Source organism: Panthera onca, chromosome A1 (genome assembly GCF_046562875.1).
Source record: "Panthera onca isolate mPanOnc1 chromosome A1, mPanOnc1 haplotype 2, whole genome shotgun sequence".
NCBI lineage: Eukaryota > Metazoa > Chordata > Mammalia > Carnivora > Felidae > Panthera > Panthera onca.
Window position 1 is genome coordinate 148095244 of NC_138339.1, and position 17296 is coordinate 148112539.

The 17296-nt window shown below is 50.2% G+C and overlaps 1 protein-coding gene across 1 annotated transcript in view; it reads right to left on the reverse strand.

Annotated features, from left to right (window-relative positions):
- Positions 1 to 6129: 6129 nt before the first annotated feature.
- ADAMTS2 (ADAM metallopeptidase with thrombospondin type 1 motif 2) overlaps positions 6130 to 17296 on the reverse strand; it is a 243032-nt gene continuing 231865 nt past the window's right edge. Inside the window, exon 22 of the mRNA XM_060636396.3 lies at positions 6130 to 9699. Coding sequence (XP_060492379.1) covers positions 9242 to 9699 — 458 coding nt within the window. The 3' untranslated portion in view covers positions 6130 to 9241. The remainder of the gene's footprint in view (positions 9700 to 17296) is intronic.

Here is a 17296-nt window from a genome sequence, read left to right on the forward strand (position 1 = left end):
CTTTATTTCACTCCACTCTTCTTATTTTCATGGTTAGTTGTGAGAAGTCTGATGTAAATTTTGTTTTTCCTCTTGTAAGTAGGGAGTTTCTCGCTCTGGCAGGTTTCAAGATTTTTCTCTTTTCTGTTGGGTTTCTACAGTTCAAACACGATATGCCCAGGTGTTAGATTTTGGGGTATTGATCCTAGTATTCTCTGAACCTCCTTGATCTGTGATTTAGTGTCTGTCACTTGATTTTGGAAAGTTCTCAGCCATTCTTGCTTCAAGTCTATCTTCCTTCCTTCCTTCCTTCCTTCCTTCCTTCCCTCTTCCCTTCCCTTCCCTTCCCTTCCCTTCCCTTCCCTTCCCTTCTCTACCTTCCCTTCCCTACCTTCCCTTCCCTTCCCTACCTTCCCTTCTCTTCCTCCTTTCTCTTTTCTTTCTTTTCTTTCTTTCCTTCTCTCTTTCCCTCCCTCCTTTTCTTTTCTTTTCTCCCCATTATGCATCTATTACATCTTTTGTCTTAGATTTTCTGTTCCATTTATGTGTGTATATGTGTATATATTTTTTTATAGGTTAAATCCCCAGGAACAGAATGGCTAGGTCATGTGGGAAGTGAATGCTTAATTTCAGAGGAGGCTGCCAAACTGTGTGGCGACCTGATGGTTCCATGTGGCATCACCAGCTGCTGTGTTAGCGGTCTCCCTTCTGCCACACCCTCACCCGCAGGCACTGCTGGGGCTGGTTGGTTGGTTTTGCTCATCTGTTTTCATTTTAGCCACACTAACAGGTTGGCAATGTTGTCTCAGTGTGCATGGTTTTTTTTTTTAACGTTTATTTATTTTTGAGACAGAGAGAGACAGAGCATGAACGGGGGAGGGGCAGAGAGAGAGGGAGACACAGAATCGGAAGCAGGCTCCAGGCTCTGAGCCATCAGCCCAGAGCCCGACGCAGGGCTCGAACTCACGGACCGCGAGATCGTGACCTGAGCTGAAGTCGGACGCTTAACTGACTGAGCCACCCTGGCGCCCCTGTGCATGGTTTTTAAAAGCATTTCTCTAGTGACTAATGATTTTGACCAGCTTTCATGTGCTTATTTGCCACCCATCCATTCATCCTTTTTTTTTTTTAACGTTTATTTATTACTGAAAGACAGAGAGTCAAAGCATGAGCAGGGGAGGGGCAGAGGGAGAGGGAGACGCAGAGTCCGAAGCAGGCTCCAGGCTCTGAGCTGTCAGCACAGAGCCCAACGCGGGGCTCGCACTCACGGACTGTGAGATCATGACCTGAACCGAAGTCGGACGCTTAACCAACTGAGCCACCCAGGTGCCCCCATTCATCTTCTTTAGTGAAGATTTGGTTTAGTGCAAATCTCTGCCCATTTGGGGGTTTCTTTGTTTAAAGCTGAGACTCAAGAGTTTGTGTACAGCCTATAACCATCTTACCAAATAAGTGATTTGCAAATATCTTCCCCAAGTATGTGGCTTCACTTTTTATTTTTCAAGTGTCTTCAGCAAAGTAAAAGTGACCAACTGTATTCGGATATACATACATACACACCTCTCCAGGGTGGAGGCATTGTCAATTTCTCCTTGAAGTTTTGACAACTTCTGATATGTTAACCTGATGAATTGAACTTTCATATCTTTATATCATGATCCTTCTCTACCCAGTAGTGGTTTTTGCCTAAAAGTCGAGAGCTAACCATCTACATAGAGATATAGCCCTGTATATTATAACGGTTGTAAATATGTCAACTTTGTATCTATATATATGTATATTGTATATGTATATATGTATATAAATATACACATATTTATATGTATATAAACAATTTAAATTGTAGTTTCAAACAGGGAAGGAGCTGTTACATTTGAGCACTTTGCCAGGTATTTAAAGGCTTTGAATTCCCTCCTACCACTCAAACCTTTGTGAAACATTTTCCACATGTTACTAGAAATGATACCTAGTCAAATTCCAACAGATAGCAATAGACAACTCTGAATTAAATGTTGATAAATGGGATCCCAGAATTGTCACATTCAATAATTCAAGCCAAACATCCTGCTGAAAGTAACTAAACAGACTGAGCAAAGGAAATAAAACTCTTGAATGCATCGAACACCTAAGAGGATATTTAGAAAGCCACAGGCTCCAGTGAGAAGAGGATTAGAGTTCAGAGAGGTGAACCATAGCCTCTAGAAGACTTACACAACACTACCCACCACGTCCACCTAATGGATATCTGCACAACACCCCACTCAGCAACAGCAGAATATACACCATTATCTAACACGTGTGGACCATGAGTAGACCACGTACAAGGCCACAAAAAATGTCTCAAAACATTTAAAAGAATTGAAATAATGCAAAGTATGGGTTTTTTTTTTTTGACCACAATAAAATTAGAAAAATCAACAACAGGGGCGCCTGGGTGGCGCAGTCGGTTAAGCGTCCGACTTCAGCCAGGTCACGATCTCGCGGTCCCTGAGTTTGAGCCCCGTGTCAGGCTCTGGGCTGATGGCTCGGAGCCTGGAGCCTGTTTCCGATTCTGTGTCTCCCTCTCTCTCTGCCCCTCCCCCGTTCATGCTCTGTCTCTCTCTGTCCCAAAAATAAAATAAAAAAACGTTGAAAAAAAAAATTAAAAAAAAAAAAAAATCAACAACAGAAGAAAAAATTGGGAGCTACCCAAATATATGGAAAATTTAAAAAAAAAAACACTTTTAAATTAACCCATGAGCCAAAGAAGAAATTATAGATGAAATGAGAAATATTCAAGTGAACCGAATGGAAATGAAAATACAACATATCAGCTAATTTATGGAATGCAGCTAAAACAAACAGCACATGAGGGAAAACGTAAAGGCCTGTATTCTAGAAAACAAGGAGGATCTCAAGTCAATAACCTAAGCTTTCCTGTTGAGAAACAGGAGGGAGAGAACTGCTTCCGGGTTACTGGATGACCTTGAGCTCTCAGGAGCGAGGCAGTGGTTCTCTGGGGCCTGTGGGGCCTGTGTGATGCCCACAGAGGTGGAGCTCTGTTCCTCCTAAACTCAGTGGTCAGACGTGCGCATGTCTCAGCATTTCTATGCGACTGACCCACCTGTAACCCACAGCCACCATTCCAGTTCCAAGGCTGCATCTTTCCTCTGGACTGGTGACAGGATTTGTCAGTGTTTGCTCCTGGGCCTGCTTCTAGCTGCTGATTTGAATCCTTGCTCTGTGACAGACGACTCCCCAGATGCAGCCCTCAGTCTCTGCAGTCACTGGGGCCTTGGGCAAGTTGTCACTGACTGGGTGCATGGGATGCATTGCAGGAAGCAGAAGAATGAAAGAAGTTATTTTGTGTAACCACTAACTCAAAGAAAGTTGACAGAGCTACATTATCATTGGGAGGGAAGTATCAAGACAGCCATTAATGCTAGAAATAACATCTGTCAATTCCTAAAGAGAAAGTAAAATGTTACCAAGAAGAAATTCAATTAGAAATTTGTATGCTTCCATTGATGTGGCCTCAAAATGGTAAAATGGCTTATTTAAAAAAAATTTTTTTTAATGTTAATTTTTGAGAGAGTGAGCATGAGTGGGGAAGGGTAGAGAGCGAGAGGGAGACACAGAATCTGAAGCAGGCTCTAGGCTCCCAGATGTCAACACAGAGCCTGACGTGGGGCTCAAACCCACAAACCATGAGATCATGACCTGAGCTGAAGTCAGATGCTTAACTGACTGAACTACCCCGGTGCTCCTGGCTTATTTATTTAATTTTTAATGTTTATTTTTGATAGGGAGAGAGACAGAGCATGAGCTGTGGAAGGGTAGAAAGAGAGAAACACAGAATCTGAAGCAGGCTCCAGGCTCCAAGCTGTCAGCACAGAGCCCAATGTGGGGCTCGAACTCATGAGCTGAGAGATCATGACCTGAGCTGAAGTTGGACGCTTAACCGACTGAGCCACCCAACCACCCCTGGCTTATTTTTTTAAAGAAGGATAAAAATTGATTAAGCTGCAAGGAGAAATAGAAAAAGCCACAACTGGTGGGAGGTATTAAAACAACTTTCCATCACAACAATAGAACAAGAAGACAACACAATGGAGAGAAAATATTTGAACAACAAATTAACAAATTTGACCTAATGGACATAGATGGGATACTATATCCAACAACCTCCAGTTACAAATTCTTTTCAAGTACATGTATAATGCTTAGAAAAACCACGTCATCAGTCATAAAATGAGCTTCAAAAAATTTCAAAGGGCTGAAATCTTTCAGAAAATATTTTCTGACTACCATAAAAGAGCTAAAAATCTGTAACAGTCCATAACTAGAGTAGCCCCTAATGTTTGGAAATTAAGCAGCAGGATTTAAAATAACTCTTAGGTCAAAGAAGGAATCACAATGGAAGTTAGAAAATATTTGGGATAGAATGATAATAAATGTATGAAATATTAAAACTTGTGGGGGTATAGCTAATGCTGTGCTTACAGGGAAATTTACAGCCATAAATAGGTAGAATTTAAAAAAAGAAAGCTGAAAGTCAGTGATCTAAGCTAGAAGATCTAAACTAGATATAAACTAGAAGAACTTTAGAAGATCTAAACTAGAAGAACCTTAGTTGAACCAAGGTACTAGTCGTTTTGGTTCACTGAGGCGGTGTATTTGTGTGTCTTTTACGTGTATTTGAGGTTAGTCCCTGGGGGAGCCCTCAAAGAGAACAATGTGGAAGTCTCATTCTGAAAGGCAAACACTTCCTGGCATCTGTCTGTCCAGTCTCCACCTGCCACGAGTGGATGTAAAAGCTTCTATGTAGCAGCGTGGAGGGTGCAAGAAAGGCCCCTCCAACACATATGCATGATTGGGGGTGGGCATATGAATGTTTGGGTATAAAGCTGTGGGAGTATGGCATAGGAGCATCTAAACTCAGTGCAGTGAAGAAACAGTGTGGGGTCATGAAGTTCAGAGAGACTGGACACACGGCCTCTAAATGGGGGACAACTATGTTCCCCTGGGCTAAGGATGCGCTCAGTAGGGCATCAGCCATGAGTATGACCATGCGTGCCTGCTCTGTGCCTGGGGGTCAGGGACTTACATGGTGTGTAGAGGAGAGAGTGGTGGCCAATACCTGTAATGTCACCTTGCTCCTCCTAACCATTTATCAACATTCTTCAGAAAGCACAGACCATCCTTGCCTACCATTCCCTCTATAACCTAGGCCTGTCTGAAATGACTTCGCCTGGTCACCCAGTTACGGAAACACCTTTGCAAATACCTAGTTTCAGCCAGTTCTGCTCCCCCAACTCTGCTTTGCCCCCTCTCCTAATACACACACTCACACCCATCCCATGTCCTTCTCCCCCCATTGTAAAGGACTAACTGCACTGTAATAATGGAGTCAAAACAGGTTACAATGAAGAACAAGATGAGAAATCCTGTGTACTCCAAAGCCACCTCCAACCTCAGTGCAAACTGGTAAGATTGGCCCCTCTCCCCAGCACTGCCCACACGACCTGTCTGCCTCCTCTGTGGCTGGGGGCGTTAAGAGAAATCTCTTCCTTCCTTCAACTCCCTCCTCCCGACACCTGATAGTATCCAAGGGCCAGCCAGAATGGGCTTGTCTTTAAAAGTGGAATATTGATTGGGGGGGGGGGGGGCGGTTACCACATTTAGCAAACGATCACATAGGACTCCCAGATAAATTTGAACTTCAGAGAAACCACAAATAATTTTTCAAGTGTGTCCCAATTTTATACTAAAATGTGATTTGTTTCTCTGAAATTCGAATGTAACTCAGCATCTAGTGTTGTTTCTGGAAACCCTAATTATAGGAGAGAAGGGGTCGGAATCAGGGAGGAGGAGGAGTCAGGAGATTTTTCATCTTCTCCTGGAACCAAAGGTTTGCTTGGAAGCAACCCGCTAAGTGGTGTCTCCTGGACAGCCAACTCCCTGGGGATCTGGGAGCAGAGACCTGTCCTTCTGGGGGCCCCTTGCCAGGCACAGGGTCCCAACTTGAGCAGCTGGCCTAGCCAGTAGGTTCGGGGCCTCCTGGTGGCCCCATCCCCCCCTTGTGAGGGCAGCACATCCCTCCCCCCACCCAAGTGTAGGCTGAAGACATGGGTAGTGTAGTCAAGGTAACAAACAAACGCAGGCATGGTGTGCAAAATACACAGACATTTCGACTTTAATAAGTTATAAAATCAAGAAGCCAAATTTTTCTATACAGAAAACAAATACGTTGATTGCTGTGATGGATAAGATAAAATGCTGTGATTTGAGTTCAGCACCATGATGATTTTTTGTGCGGCGGCTGCCTGGCTACATAGTCATCATGCTTCACCTGATAGAGACTGCTGCTGAGCACCATGTATAGACTCCAAACAAACAACCTTAAAATACAAACAAAAGGCTTATACAGGAAATTCCATGGGTTTTCCAAAAGGAGTAGATCAGAGAGCCAAGTCCCCAAACCCCAGCAGGTTGTCTCCCCACAAACGTAGTTTTCTGGAGCCGCAGTCAGAGGGGACCTCTGAGTTCTCAGCGTGCTGTTCCAGAACGTCAGCTAGGAAATCTTCTTGGCCTGCAGGCTGTGGGAGCCCCCCGACATGGATGCCAGCTCTGAAAGGTCATGGGACTGTGGCTAAGCTGGCTCTCCGACTGGTCCCAAGCTCAGTGGAGATGAGTTTCTCGAAGTCTGGTAAACCCTGTGTTCCTTAGACAGAGAGACCCCTGAGGACTGTCTAGTTCTAGAGAGCCCTGTGGGTATATGGCCCCAGGTACTGAGTATGACACATGGGGTGGTGGCCATGCCGGCCTACAGTTCCCAGGGGGCATGTCCCTCCTTCCAGAAGAAGACAGGTACCCTGGGGGTGTCCCACCTGGGGCCTCTCTCCAAAGGCTTCCAGTCCCCGAGACATGCAGCCCTGCTTTGTTGGGATCTGGGAATGGACTGTTCCCATCCTGAGGCCCCCAGGCTGGGTAAACTGAGTGATACTCTCTGGTGAGGGTCAGTCACCCTGAATTTCCTCTGCATCCCAGGACAGACCCAAGCAAGAGCTACCCAGTCCTTCAGCCTGTGAATAATAGCACCAGCTGCCAGGGGTCAACCAGTGAGAGAAAGCTGAGACACCCCTTTGCTGATTATAGAGAGATAGGATTGCAAAAGTACGTTACACCACATCTGTCAAAGAGGTGATACCGTGAGAGATCTCCAAGAATGTTTTCTCCAGTTTGCTTCTTAGAAGCCAGCAAGCTCCTCTGAGACACCAGCACATGCAGGAGTATGTGTGGGACAAGATGGCAGAGAGGAGGGAGGCGGCTGACACAGGCGGGGGTTGGGGAGGCTAGTTACCGCCCAGTCGGAAGGTAGGCATCATCCCAGATATCGCTCTCACTGGTTCCTACACCCTCACTTTGGCCCTAGATCACACACAGACACACACCCGCACGCATGCACAGAATCAAACATACCTAGCACCTCAGACTCAGTATAAAGTAGCCATCATGGTATTCTCCTGAACCTCAGTGTTCTCATCCATAAAATGGGGAACGAAACAGAAAAGAGCTCTCTAAAATCTATGACTGGTGAGAATACAAAGGCTCTAGAACCTTCCTAGACACAAAAAGCTTCAGAATCATGTGTCAGGCTTGGCCCAGCTAAGCAGCTGAAGTGCCCCCTGGGTCTCGTAATTTGGGGAAGTTTAAGCAAGCCACATGTTCACAAAATACCAATGCAGGGAGAGGTAAAAACTAGTCGCCATCCTCCCGTCCACCTTCCCCCTCCCTTCCTGCTTCTCTCCATTCACATCTTGCTCACAAAGCACCATTATGCCGAAAAGAGAAGTTGTCAAAGCTTAGGAGCAGCACAAGATAAAGCAGGCTCTCCCCTCTCCCCACCCCCCACCCCATGCTTCTCATGGGAGGCCAAATCTTACAGTTCACTGCTGGAACTGCCAAGGAATGGAGCAGGGCGAGACAGGGCAAGGCCACCCCGCCCCCCACCCCCCCGCCCCATCCCTGCAGGCAATAGAAGCTGGTCTTCGTCTTTAGGAGCAAACCTGAGCAGGCAGAGCACCATCTCAGAACCCAGAGCACAGCCACTCCCCTTCTCTCCCCTCTGGGAAAGTCGCTGGACTGTCCAGCAGAGCGCATGCCCCCCTCATTCTTCCAACGCACTTGGGGAGGGAGAGCCTCCCCTGGGGAGCCCCGGGGCCAAGGCCAGGCTGGCCAAGAGGCAGCACGCAGGCCGGGTGGGCCAATAGGAAAGAGGCCTGGGAGAGCCAGAGAGTGCACCCTGCGGTCTTCTCCTCCTGTAGGAAAGGCAGCCCACTGTTCAGATCAAGTCCAGTTAGTTACAGGATTCTCCGTACCTTCTGGGGAAGAAGTGGACAGCTTCGCAGCTCAGGGTGGGCTGAGTCAAACACAGTGCCTGAGCGCCAGTCGGGCCAGATGGCTTTCCTTCCTTAAGTCGTTACTTCGAGAGACTGCGTCTGGCCGAGCCTGGAGACCAGAGGCTGCAGCCTGGTCGCTCTAGACCCTAAAAGACCTTCCAGAACCCCCCCGCCGCCCGGAAATATTTTGGGTTGAACTTTTAGGATTGAGGATTTCGCATGCAAATCTAGACTTCTACTGAAAGCACCCTATCTGGCCCCAGGAGCCTGCGGTCACAGAGGCAGCAGTGGCTGGAACCCAAAAGCAGCACTAGTGGGGTGCGGCTCTCAGGTTGGTCACAGTCCCCCATGGGCTGCCACACTCATCCTCGACACCTGCCTGGCCCTTGACGTCACGGACTTTCAAGTTCACGGCCTCCACTTCATTGTGCTCATCTCAGTGACTGGTCAATTAGTAAACAAATCACTGTTTCTCCTAATAAGAGTTCCCCATGGGGCTTGTGCCTCGGTCTGGGGATTGGTAGGAAATGTTCCTGCAGAACATTTCTCCAGAATGTTCTCCAGAAGGGCTGTCACCACCAAGGACAGGAAGATTCCCAATCACTGCTCAGAAACTTGGGGCACGTGTTTCCTCTCCCCACTCCACACCCAACCCCAGGACAGGACTTAGAACATTCCAGAGCTGGGACACAAACACATGCGTGAACCTAGCTGCCCCGCGCTCACAACCACATGTATAGATGTTTATGTCATTCTCCTCTTTGTTTTCTTAAAACCTGTTGGAATCAGATATTTTCACTTCCTCTCCACGATCTGCCATCCCATGGAATATAATCTATAAGCAAGAAAAAAAATGCTATTGATGCTATCTTTCCATTTTATTAGAACTTCCCGAGCATCTCTTTCTTCCTCATCTCATCGATAAGCTCTTGGATTCTCTGGTTTCTGGTCTTTTCATACGGGCTCGGTCGTCGAGGGATCAGGTTGGGCGGCTGGCCTTCCTCATCCAGGCCGTTGATTTTGTAGGGCACGTCGACTGCGTTGGTGTCTGGGTGATCCTCAGTGCCGTTGGCGCTGGAAGTGTTGAGGGGCACCTGCAAGGGCGTGCCCGGCGGAGGCCGCACCTCCATGACGAGAGTGGGCACTGGGAGGGTGGGCACGAGGTCTTCAATGTCGTTGTTCTTCCCAGGTGGCAGCTCCGCCCTGTCATCCACATCGGTGAGGTTGTCGTGCAGGTTACAGGATCTGCAGCACAGCCTGTTGTAGCCTGGGATGGAGCAATAGCGCGACAAGACTTCCATCCTACAGAACATTGACTTGTCGCCTTGGCAGCGGGCCTCTGAAAGAGAAAAGCGGGAAGCACATAACCAAAGGACAGGATAAGGTGGGGGGGCCTCGTTCCCCCCAGGGGAAGCAGGAGGAGGCGTTTGAAAGAGCCCAGAGACAGCACAGAGGCAAGCGAGCTCACGCAGAAAGTGCGTGTGGTCCTGATGTCAGCAGCGCTGCAGCAGAGCACGGCCACACAAGCTGTGAGCAGTGCTCCCTGCCTCCAGGCAGGCCCCTGGGGTTTTCTGTATCTCTCAGAGTCCCAGACAGAAATGAGGCCTGGGGAGTGATTCCTGTGAAAGAATGGAACTGCGTCAGAGTCATCTCTGACATCCCACTGGTAACCCCAATGAGATCCTGTGGCGGAGTTCGGCCCTGCAGTCATCTTTAGGCCGTTAACTATGACAAAATTGAACCTGAGGGGACCGATTTCTAAAACCCGATAGAACAAATCCAAGAGACTTGGCGGCAGCCTCACCACATTTCCTGCACAATATGTTCCCATCCTCACCCAAACCTGTCTGGGCTTTCTTCCCCTTGCCTCGACTTACCCACCAGCCTCATGTCCCTTCACTGCTGCCTCCACCGCACAGCCCCGCCACCCTGGGCTCCTGGCCATCCCCCAACAGACTGCTCCAAAACCCGGTCCCTTCACACAGGCTCGTCCTCCCGCCCGGTGTGTCCTTTCCTTTCCTTTCCTTCCTGCCCAAGAAGCCGGCCACCGCGGTCTAGCCTCTATAGAGGGCAGTGTCTCTCCCTGCACAGCTGTTTTCTTCCTGGCTGGGCTCCAACTGTCTGCAGCTGTATCACAGTTGACCCTTGAACTACGTGGGGGTTAGGGGTGCCACCCCACCCCCACCCACACAGTTGGAAATCCACATACAACATCTGACTGGCCCCAAACTTAACTACTAGCCGTCTACTTTGCCCAGGAGCCTTCCCGACCACACAAACAGCAGGGTGGACACAGATTTTGTATGATATATGTAGTATATACTGTATCCTCATAATAAAGTAAGCCAGAGAAGAGAAAATGTTATTAAGGAAATCGTAAGGCAGAGAAACACACATTTAGGGTGCTGTGCCGTATTTATAAAAAAAAAATCCCATGTGTAAGTGGACTGGTGAAGTTCAAACCCGTGTGGTTCAAGGTCACCTGTTGTTCTAACCACACAACCCCTCCTACCCTTGTTCTTGCTCTTACTCTCTCTCCCTGTCTTCTTCCCAAATTCCTCCCCTCCTCCCTCTCCCTCACCACCTCACTCCACAGAATTTGAGAGGATTTGCAGGAATTCATTCAACATGAGAGAATAAGTCATTATGACAACATAACAGGGAATAGCAGATCGGTGTAAATTCCTGATCCCTGGCCTCACTGGGCCCACCTGCCTACTTGTGTCTCTCTGTTCAGCCACCCTCTGAGCCCCCCGCCCCCCAAGCCCCGCAGTGAGCATCTCAAACCTTTCCCTCACAACCTCTGCCGCATTCCTCTTTCTCTCCCTCTCCCTCCTTGACCTTGTCTCCTAGAAAGGAAGTGGGGAGGAAAGAGGGAAGGACAAAGGGAAGGAAGAGGCAGCCATGGGTAGAAAACACATCTGATGCAGTTACTCTGTGCACCAACACGGGGCACTGTCTACACCCACGTCTGTGACTCTGCTAGCCCACAGAAACTTCTCGCAGTAACAGATAAGCAGGTCCTCTCCCATTCAGGAGGTTCTGATGGTGCCCGCTGCCTGCCCATTGCTCCAGCCTATAATTTCCCCTTCCAGGCTGGTGACCCACCTGACCGGACACCAACCCCAAATTCCTGGAGCTTCAGACTCTCGGATAGGACTGCCTATAGGACAGTCCCCTAACCCCTGTGGTCCCAAATGTGCCTGAGACTCCACATGCCCAGTGCAACCCAGGGCCTTGGCTGGCACCACCTGTCTCAGAGAATGGCCTTTCCAGGGCATAAGCCGAACCCCAGGCACACCCCGTCTGTTCACTCCCAAGTCTGTTGGTATTTCCTCCTAGACACTCTCAGGTGTGTCCATTTCCCTTCTCTCCCACCTCCATGGGTCAAGCTGCTTTGCCTCTTGTCTGCACTGTGGTAAGAGCCTCCTTTCTGCTGACCTATCTCAATTCTTTCTCCTTTTTGTTCACTATCCTGCTCTTGTCAGAATGCTGTTTTTCAACTGAAAGTGTGACCATGTCACTGTCCTGATTGAAGCCCCTGCATTGCCCCTCATTGATTTTAGGGTGAGGACCTGTCTCCTTCACCTCTCCAGCTTCACTCAGGCCTTGGACCCCCTACGTTATACTGGGCTCCCCCTGGCCACAGGGCCTTTGCACATACTGTGGCCACCCCCTCTGTCTTCCTTCAGTTGCTCTCCTCTCCTCCTCTAGGCTCAGCTGAAACACATCTCCGGGCAAGAATCACCTGCCCTCCCTTGGGAAGTTCTCTCCCTCCCAACACTCTATCCCAGTTGGCAAGTTCACATTTAGTTGTCAGATAAGGTGTCTGTCACCTGTTTTCATTATCCAGTAAGTTCCACAGGGCAGAGCCCCAAGCTATATTTAGATGCCTCTCTAGCCCCAGAGCCTAGACCAGTGAATCAGACAATGCAGAAATATATCAATGTGAAAAAAGACACACATGAATAACTGAGGAAGTCCAAAACAGGGAAATTATGGATTTTAAAATAGTAACATGATAGGCATGAAGAACACAGAGAGGCACGTACCACCAGAGGTGGACCCAACTTTGACTCTAACCTTCTGAGTGGCCCAAATCAGGAGGAAATGTGCCAGACTGCGTGATGCACAAGGTGAAAGAGGTAAACACAGATCAGCTGTTCAGGAAGAGCTTTGGCCTTCCCAACCTAGAGAGCCAGAAGCAGGCTCAAGATGTGGAGGGGGAAAGGCAAGTGGCCTCGTGCTAAGGGCCGATTCCAGAAATCACACGAGAAGATCCTGGGACGCTCAGATAAAATCTTACAGATGCCCAGTGTATGAGACAGAGGAAATTGGAGTGGTCCTATTTGAAGCTCGGGGGTGCTTGGAGCCCCACCTGGCCCCTTCCCCACCCCCTGACCCTTCTCCCCTTTCTGGCAGCCACCAGGTGTAAAAACCACTGATCACAGCCCTCCAGAGACACAACGACACTTCTGACAAGGCAGGGGGTGGTGTCCTCCCACCCCTGGCTTTGACTGTCCAACCCGGCTGGACATGGTGGGGGCAGGGGCCTCGACAAACACAGACGGAGCCAGGCCTGGTGATGCTGCTGGGAGTGGGGCCACCCTGGCCCCACAGCAGCACCCTCCCCTGTCACCTGTGCCGCCTTCTTCACATAAATGACTTAAGCCTCCCCCTCACTTCTCTCCCCCCAGGCTGAGATCCTGGGAAACCAGCATCCCCTCTGTAGAGGGCAGGGGTCAGCCAGCTACTCCCATGGCCCAAGTGGGTGCCTCCACCTGGTTTTGTACATAAGGTTTAACCATTACTGTCTGGCCCTTCAGAGAAAAGTTTGCCGACCTGTGGTCGGGAGCTCAGCAGCCTCCCAGTGCCCGAGTCAGAGCCTCACACAGAAAGCACTGAACAAATGTCCCTGAGTGAATGGACGATTTGGAACTAACAGGCAGGTGACAGCTGGGGGGCCAAGGGTCCCCGTCTCCAGGGCGCCTCTCTTCACCTGCCCTACAGGTTGGACTTCTATGTCTATTTTCCTCTGCATGGTGGCTGCATTGCTTTAAGTTTTTAAAAATGAAGATAACGAATGAATAAAGAGTTAAGAAAGCCACAGGCCAGGAGTTTGGCTATGCTAATATTACCCTAGAAACTTTTTCAAAATAATCATTCCCAATTTTTTTTTGAAGTTTATTCATTTTGAGAGAGACAGTACACACACAAGTGGGGAAGGGTCAGAGAAAGAGGGAGAGAGAGAATCCCAAGTGGGCTTCATGCTGTCAGTGCACAGCCCGACACAGGGTTCGAACCCATGATCTCATGACCTGAGCTGAAATCAAGAGTCGGATGCTTAACTGACTGAGCCACCCAGGTGCCCCCTGCCCCTGCTAAACCATTCTTTTTTTTTTGTTTTAAGGTTTATTTATTTTTGAGAGAGACAGTGCAAGTGGGGGAGTGGCAGAGAGAGAGGAGAGAGAGAGAATCCTAAGCAGGCTCCACGCTGTCAGCAGAAAGCCCAATGTGGGACTCAAACTCACAAACCCTGGGATCATGATTTGAGCTGAAATCAAGAGTCGGACACCCGACCGACTGAGCCACCCAGGTGCCAATCATTCTTAAAAGGATGCCAACAGTTTTATCACTGAGCAGAGAGCCCTCCGAGATGAGGGGAAGTACACCACCAAAGGGCCCAAGATGTGGCCAGAGGCACTGACCGGCAAAGCATCTGTACTACATCAAGAATAAGATTCCGGTGTCCTAGTACCTGGTCTTCAGCCATTTCCGGTAGCAATGAATTGGCAAGACCTATTGCCTTCCAGCCAACAACAAACCATTGAGAGTAAACCCCTTCTAATAGACTGAAGCCATTTGTGGGCCATTCCCACCAATCTTGGCTCGAGCCAAATCCTGCCTGTGTTTCCTCCTTTAATTTCTTTTTTTTCTTTAACTTAACATTTATTTTAGAAGAAAACCTTACACTACCACCATTCACGGGCAAGTAGCAGTGATCAATAAAGGTGACCCTAATTAGGAAAACAAACTTTTCACCCAAAGTTTAATTCCTCAAATGGCAAGGGAGACCCTCTCGCGTGCACAGCTCCGGGCTGCAGAGAGCGAGCAAGTGTGAGGGGGGTGCCGGCGTCGTGAAGGGTGAAGGGAACTAGGAAGGGGCTGCTCAGAGGCGGGGGAATTCAGGCCACATTTATGCACCCTCTGAATTAAACCTCCCTGTGTCCCACGCTTCGGGAAAGGCTAGGATGGAGAAAACCTGGTTCTCTCTTTTTCTCAATTGAGCCTCATGCAGCATTTCCCCATCCAAAAAGGTTGTGCCACAGGGTACAGGAGCATGGGCCCCCCGGCGGGGCCCTCACACACCCCGACTGTCCCTGGTGTGGTCCCCTGGGCTGTCGGTGGCCTGCCTGCAGCTCTGGCCTGGAAGCCCCTTCCATGGGGATTCCTCCTGATCCATCTGGGAAGGGACACTGCGTGGACGCGGCTCTCTCAGAGGAAGTTGTGTCTCTCAAGGTCTTGTGTCTCTGGAGCTGGGATTCCTTTCAGTGACCAGAGCTCTGGGCAGAGTGAATTCAGCCACGCTACCGTGACCTGCACTGGCAGGCTGGCGCCCCGGGACCTGGCCCTGTGACTCCAAGACTGTTTCCATGACACCGGATGGCCCCATGTCATCTTTTCTCAGGATCTCCCTCCTCTGTGGCACGGGATCCCCTCCATAGGAGAGGGAAGAGAGAGAAGCCCGCTGATAGGAGGTCCCTGTTGGACCCTGACCTGCTGTCTGGCCTTTGTCAGAGGTGAGCCAATGCACCAGGCCCTGCAGCTTCTGACGCGAGGCCTGTGGAGATGTGGGCGGGCACGGCTGAGCACAGGCCAGGTGCCTGGAGCTGCCGCTGCCTGGCCCTTCTCCTGCCCCACACCCCCGACCTGGGCCAGATGGGCACCTCTCCCTCCCTGAACGGGTGGCAGTGGCCCAATGGTGGCTTGGGGGGCGGTGACCTGGGCCAGCACTATCTGGGCTACTGACCCCACATTCCCACTCCACTGATCCCAGAGGTGGGGGAAACCCACCCCGGGACCCTTTCCCAATGGTGAAAAACTTCCATCTGTGGGGAGAGAACCCAGACGTTCCCACAAAGGGGCTCATTCAGCACGAATGAGTCGAAAGTGAAAATCATAGTGGAGTGTCTTCATGGGCCGCTGTCACATTTTGAAAAATGCCTGGGGACAGGGGTATGCACCTCAGTGGGGGAGGGACCCTACATATCCACATTGTGCAAGGGGATGGGGGGGCGGCGGGAGTCACTGGAAGCGGAAACCCGGTCACTAATGCGACAGAAGGGTCCCCGCAGGTCTGCCAGCGCCGTCAGCTATGGAGGCGAAGAGAAGGAGCCAGCAGCGTGCCAAACCCAAGCACCCAGTTTCACTGAACTTTTATTGAGTTTATTTGTGGGATGCATGACAGGAAAGTCTTTCCATCATTAGTGAGGAGAAAAGGTCATTTCCACAGTCACTTTGGCACACACTAAACTTTGTCTCATAAAAAAACCAGAAAAGCGACGACAATGGAGCCTATGTTAATTACGTCATTGGATACATACAAAACACTAATAAAATATCCCTGATAAACCAAAGTGCATATAGACAGAGAGCACAATGCCCAGGACCGTATTGCACCTTCCCAGAGTCAGAGTCACTCGCGTGGCCTAGTCAAAGTTGGAAGTTAACAGTCGTGAGAATTAGTACGCGTTACACACCGAGTATGTACATAACAGTAGTTGGAGCCGGGGAGGAGGCTGGGTGCTGGTCCCAGGGATGCCATTAGCAGGTGGCAGGGGGGCTGGGGCGGGGGCGCTACATGGGTCACACCAGGGGCCGGGCGCACTGCCTTCTGGGTAAGGCAGCACTGGGGGAGCGCCCAGGATAGGGGTGGGGGGCTCAGCAAACAGTCAGTGCCGACTGGCCGCATGGCCTCAGAGTGGGTCTCTTCTCCGCAGTGTTGGCTGGAGCCAGCACACCTGGGTCCCCTGCACAGGACGCCAGGGCCAGAGGGGAGTCAGCCCTCTGGGTTGGGAAACCTTACTCTGGGCGAAAAGTGGATGAGCGGGACTGCCTCCCCCTGGGCCTGCCACTGCCTGCTTCCTATACCTGGATCCCGTCCCCGCTCTGAAGCTGGACTTAGCAGCCAAATCTGTTACCTTTCAACTTTAAGGCATTTTCTACATAGTTTTATCTAAGCAAAAAAGCAATAAAAATTGAGGTAATTCTGTAGTTGTTCACACTGGTAGGTGGCCGCATCCACATCAGTTTCTCTCTCTCTCTCTCTCAACCTCTCTCTCAATCTCTCACCTCTATGGATGGGGTCATGTGTGCACGATGAGAAAAGGCCATTGGAGCTAATGGACAGAGAATGGAAGGGGCGGTGTGTCCCAGTGTCCCACTGGAGGGACACGTTCCCCGCCGTCTCTGTTTAACCCGAACCCGCGAGGGGATGGGGCTCAGGGAGGGGGGTGGCCAAGGGCTGTGTAAGTTGGACGCAAAGGCCACAGGAAGCAGGCCACAGTCACACAAGTCAGGAGGACACACTCAGCACAGGGTCAGCAGCAGCAGCAACAGCAGAGGCGGCCGGGAAGCCCCCGACGCGCCCCCGGAATCTCAGGGCCAGGCCACCCAGCTCAGCGGCACAAAACACGCCCCAGAGCCTCTCTGGCCTCGCCTCGCTGGTGGGCGGTGTTTGAAAGGGGACCGGTGGGCTTGCCCCTTGACTTCTGACCTGCAGCTCCAGCTTGCAGGGATGTGGCCCCGAGACGTGGTCACCAAGTGGTCACATTTGCACTCTGGCCTCTGGCCCCTCCAGCACCAAGACAGATCTTTGCCCCTTTACACGCCATCACCAACCAGGTCCCGGCCTCCCACAAGAGGCCAGTTGCCCT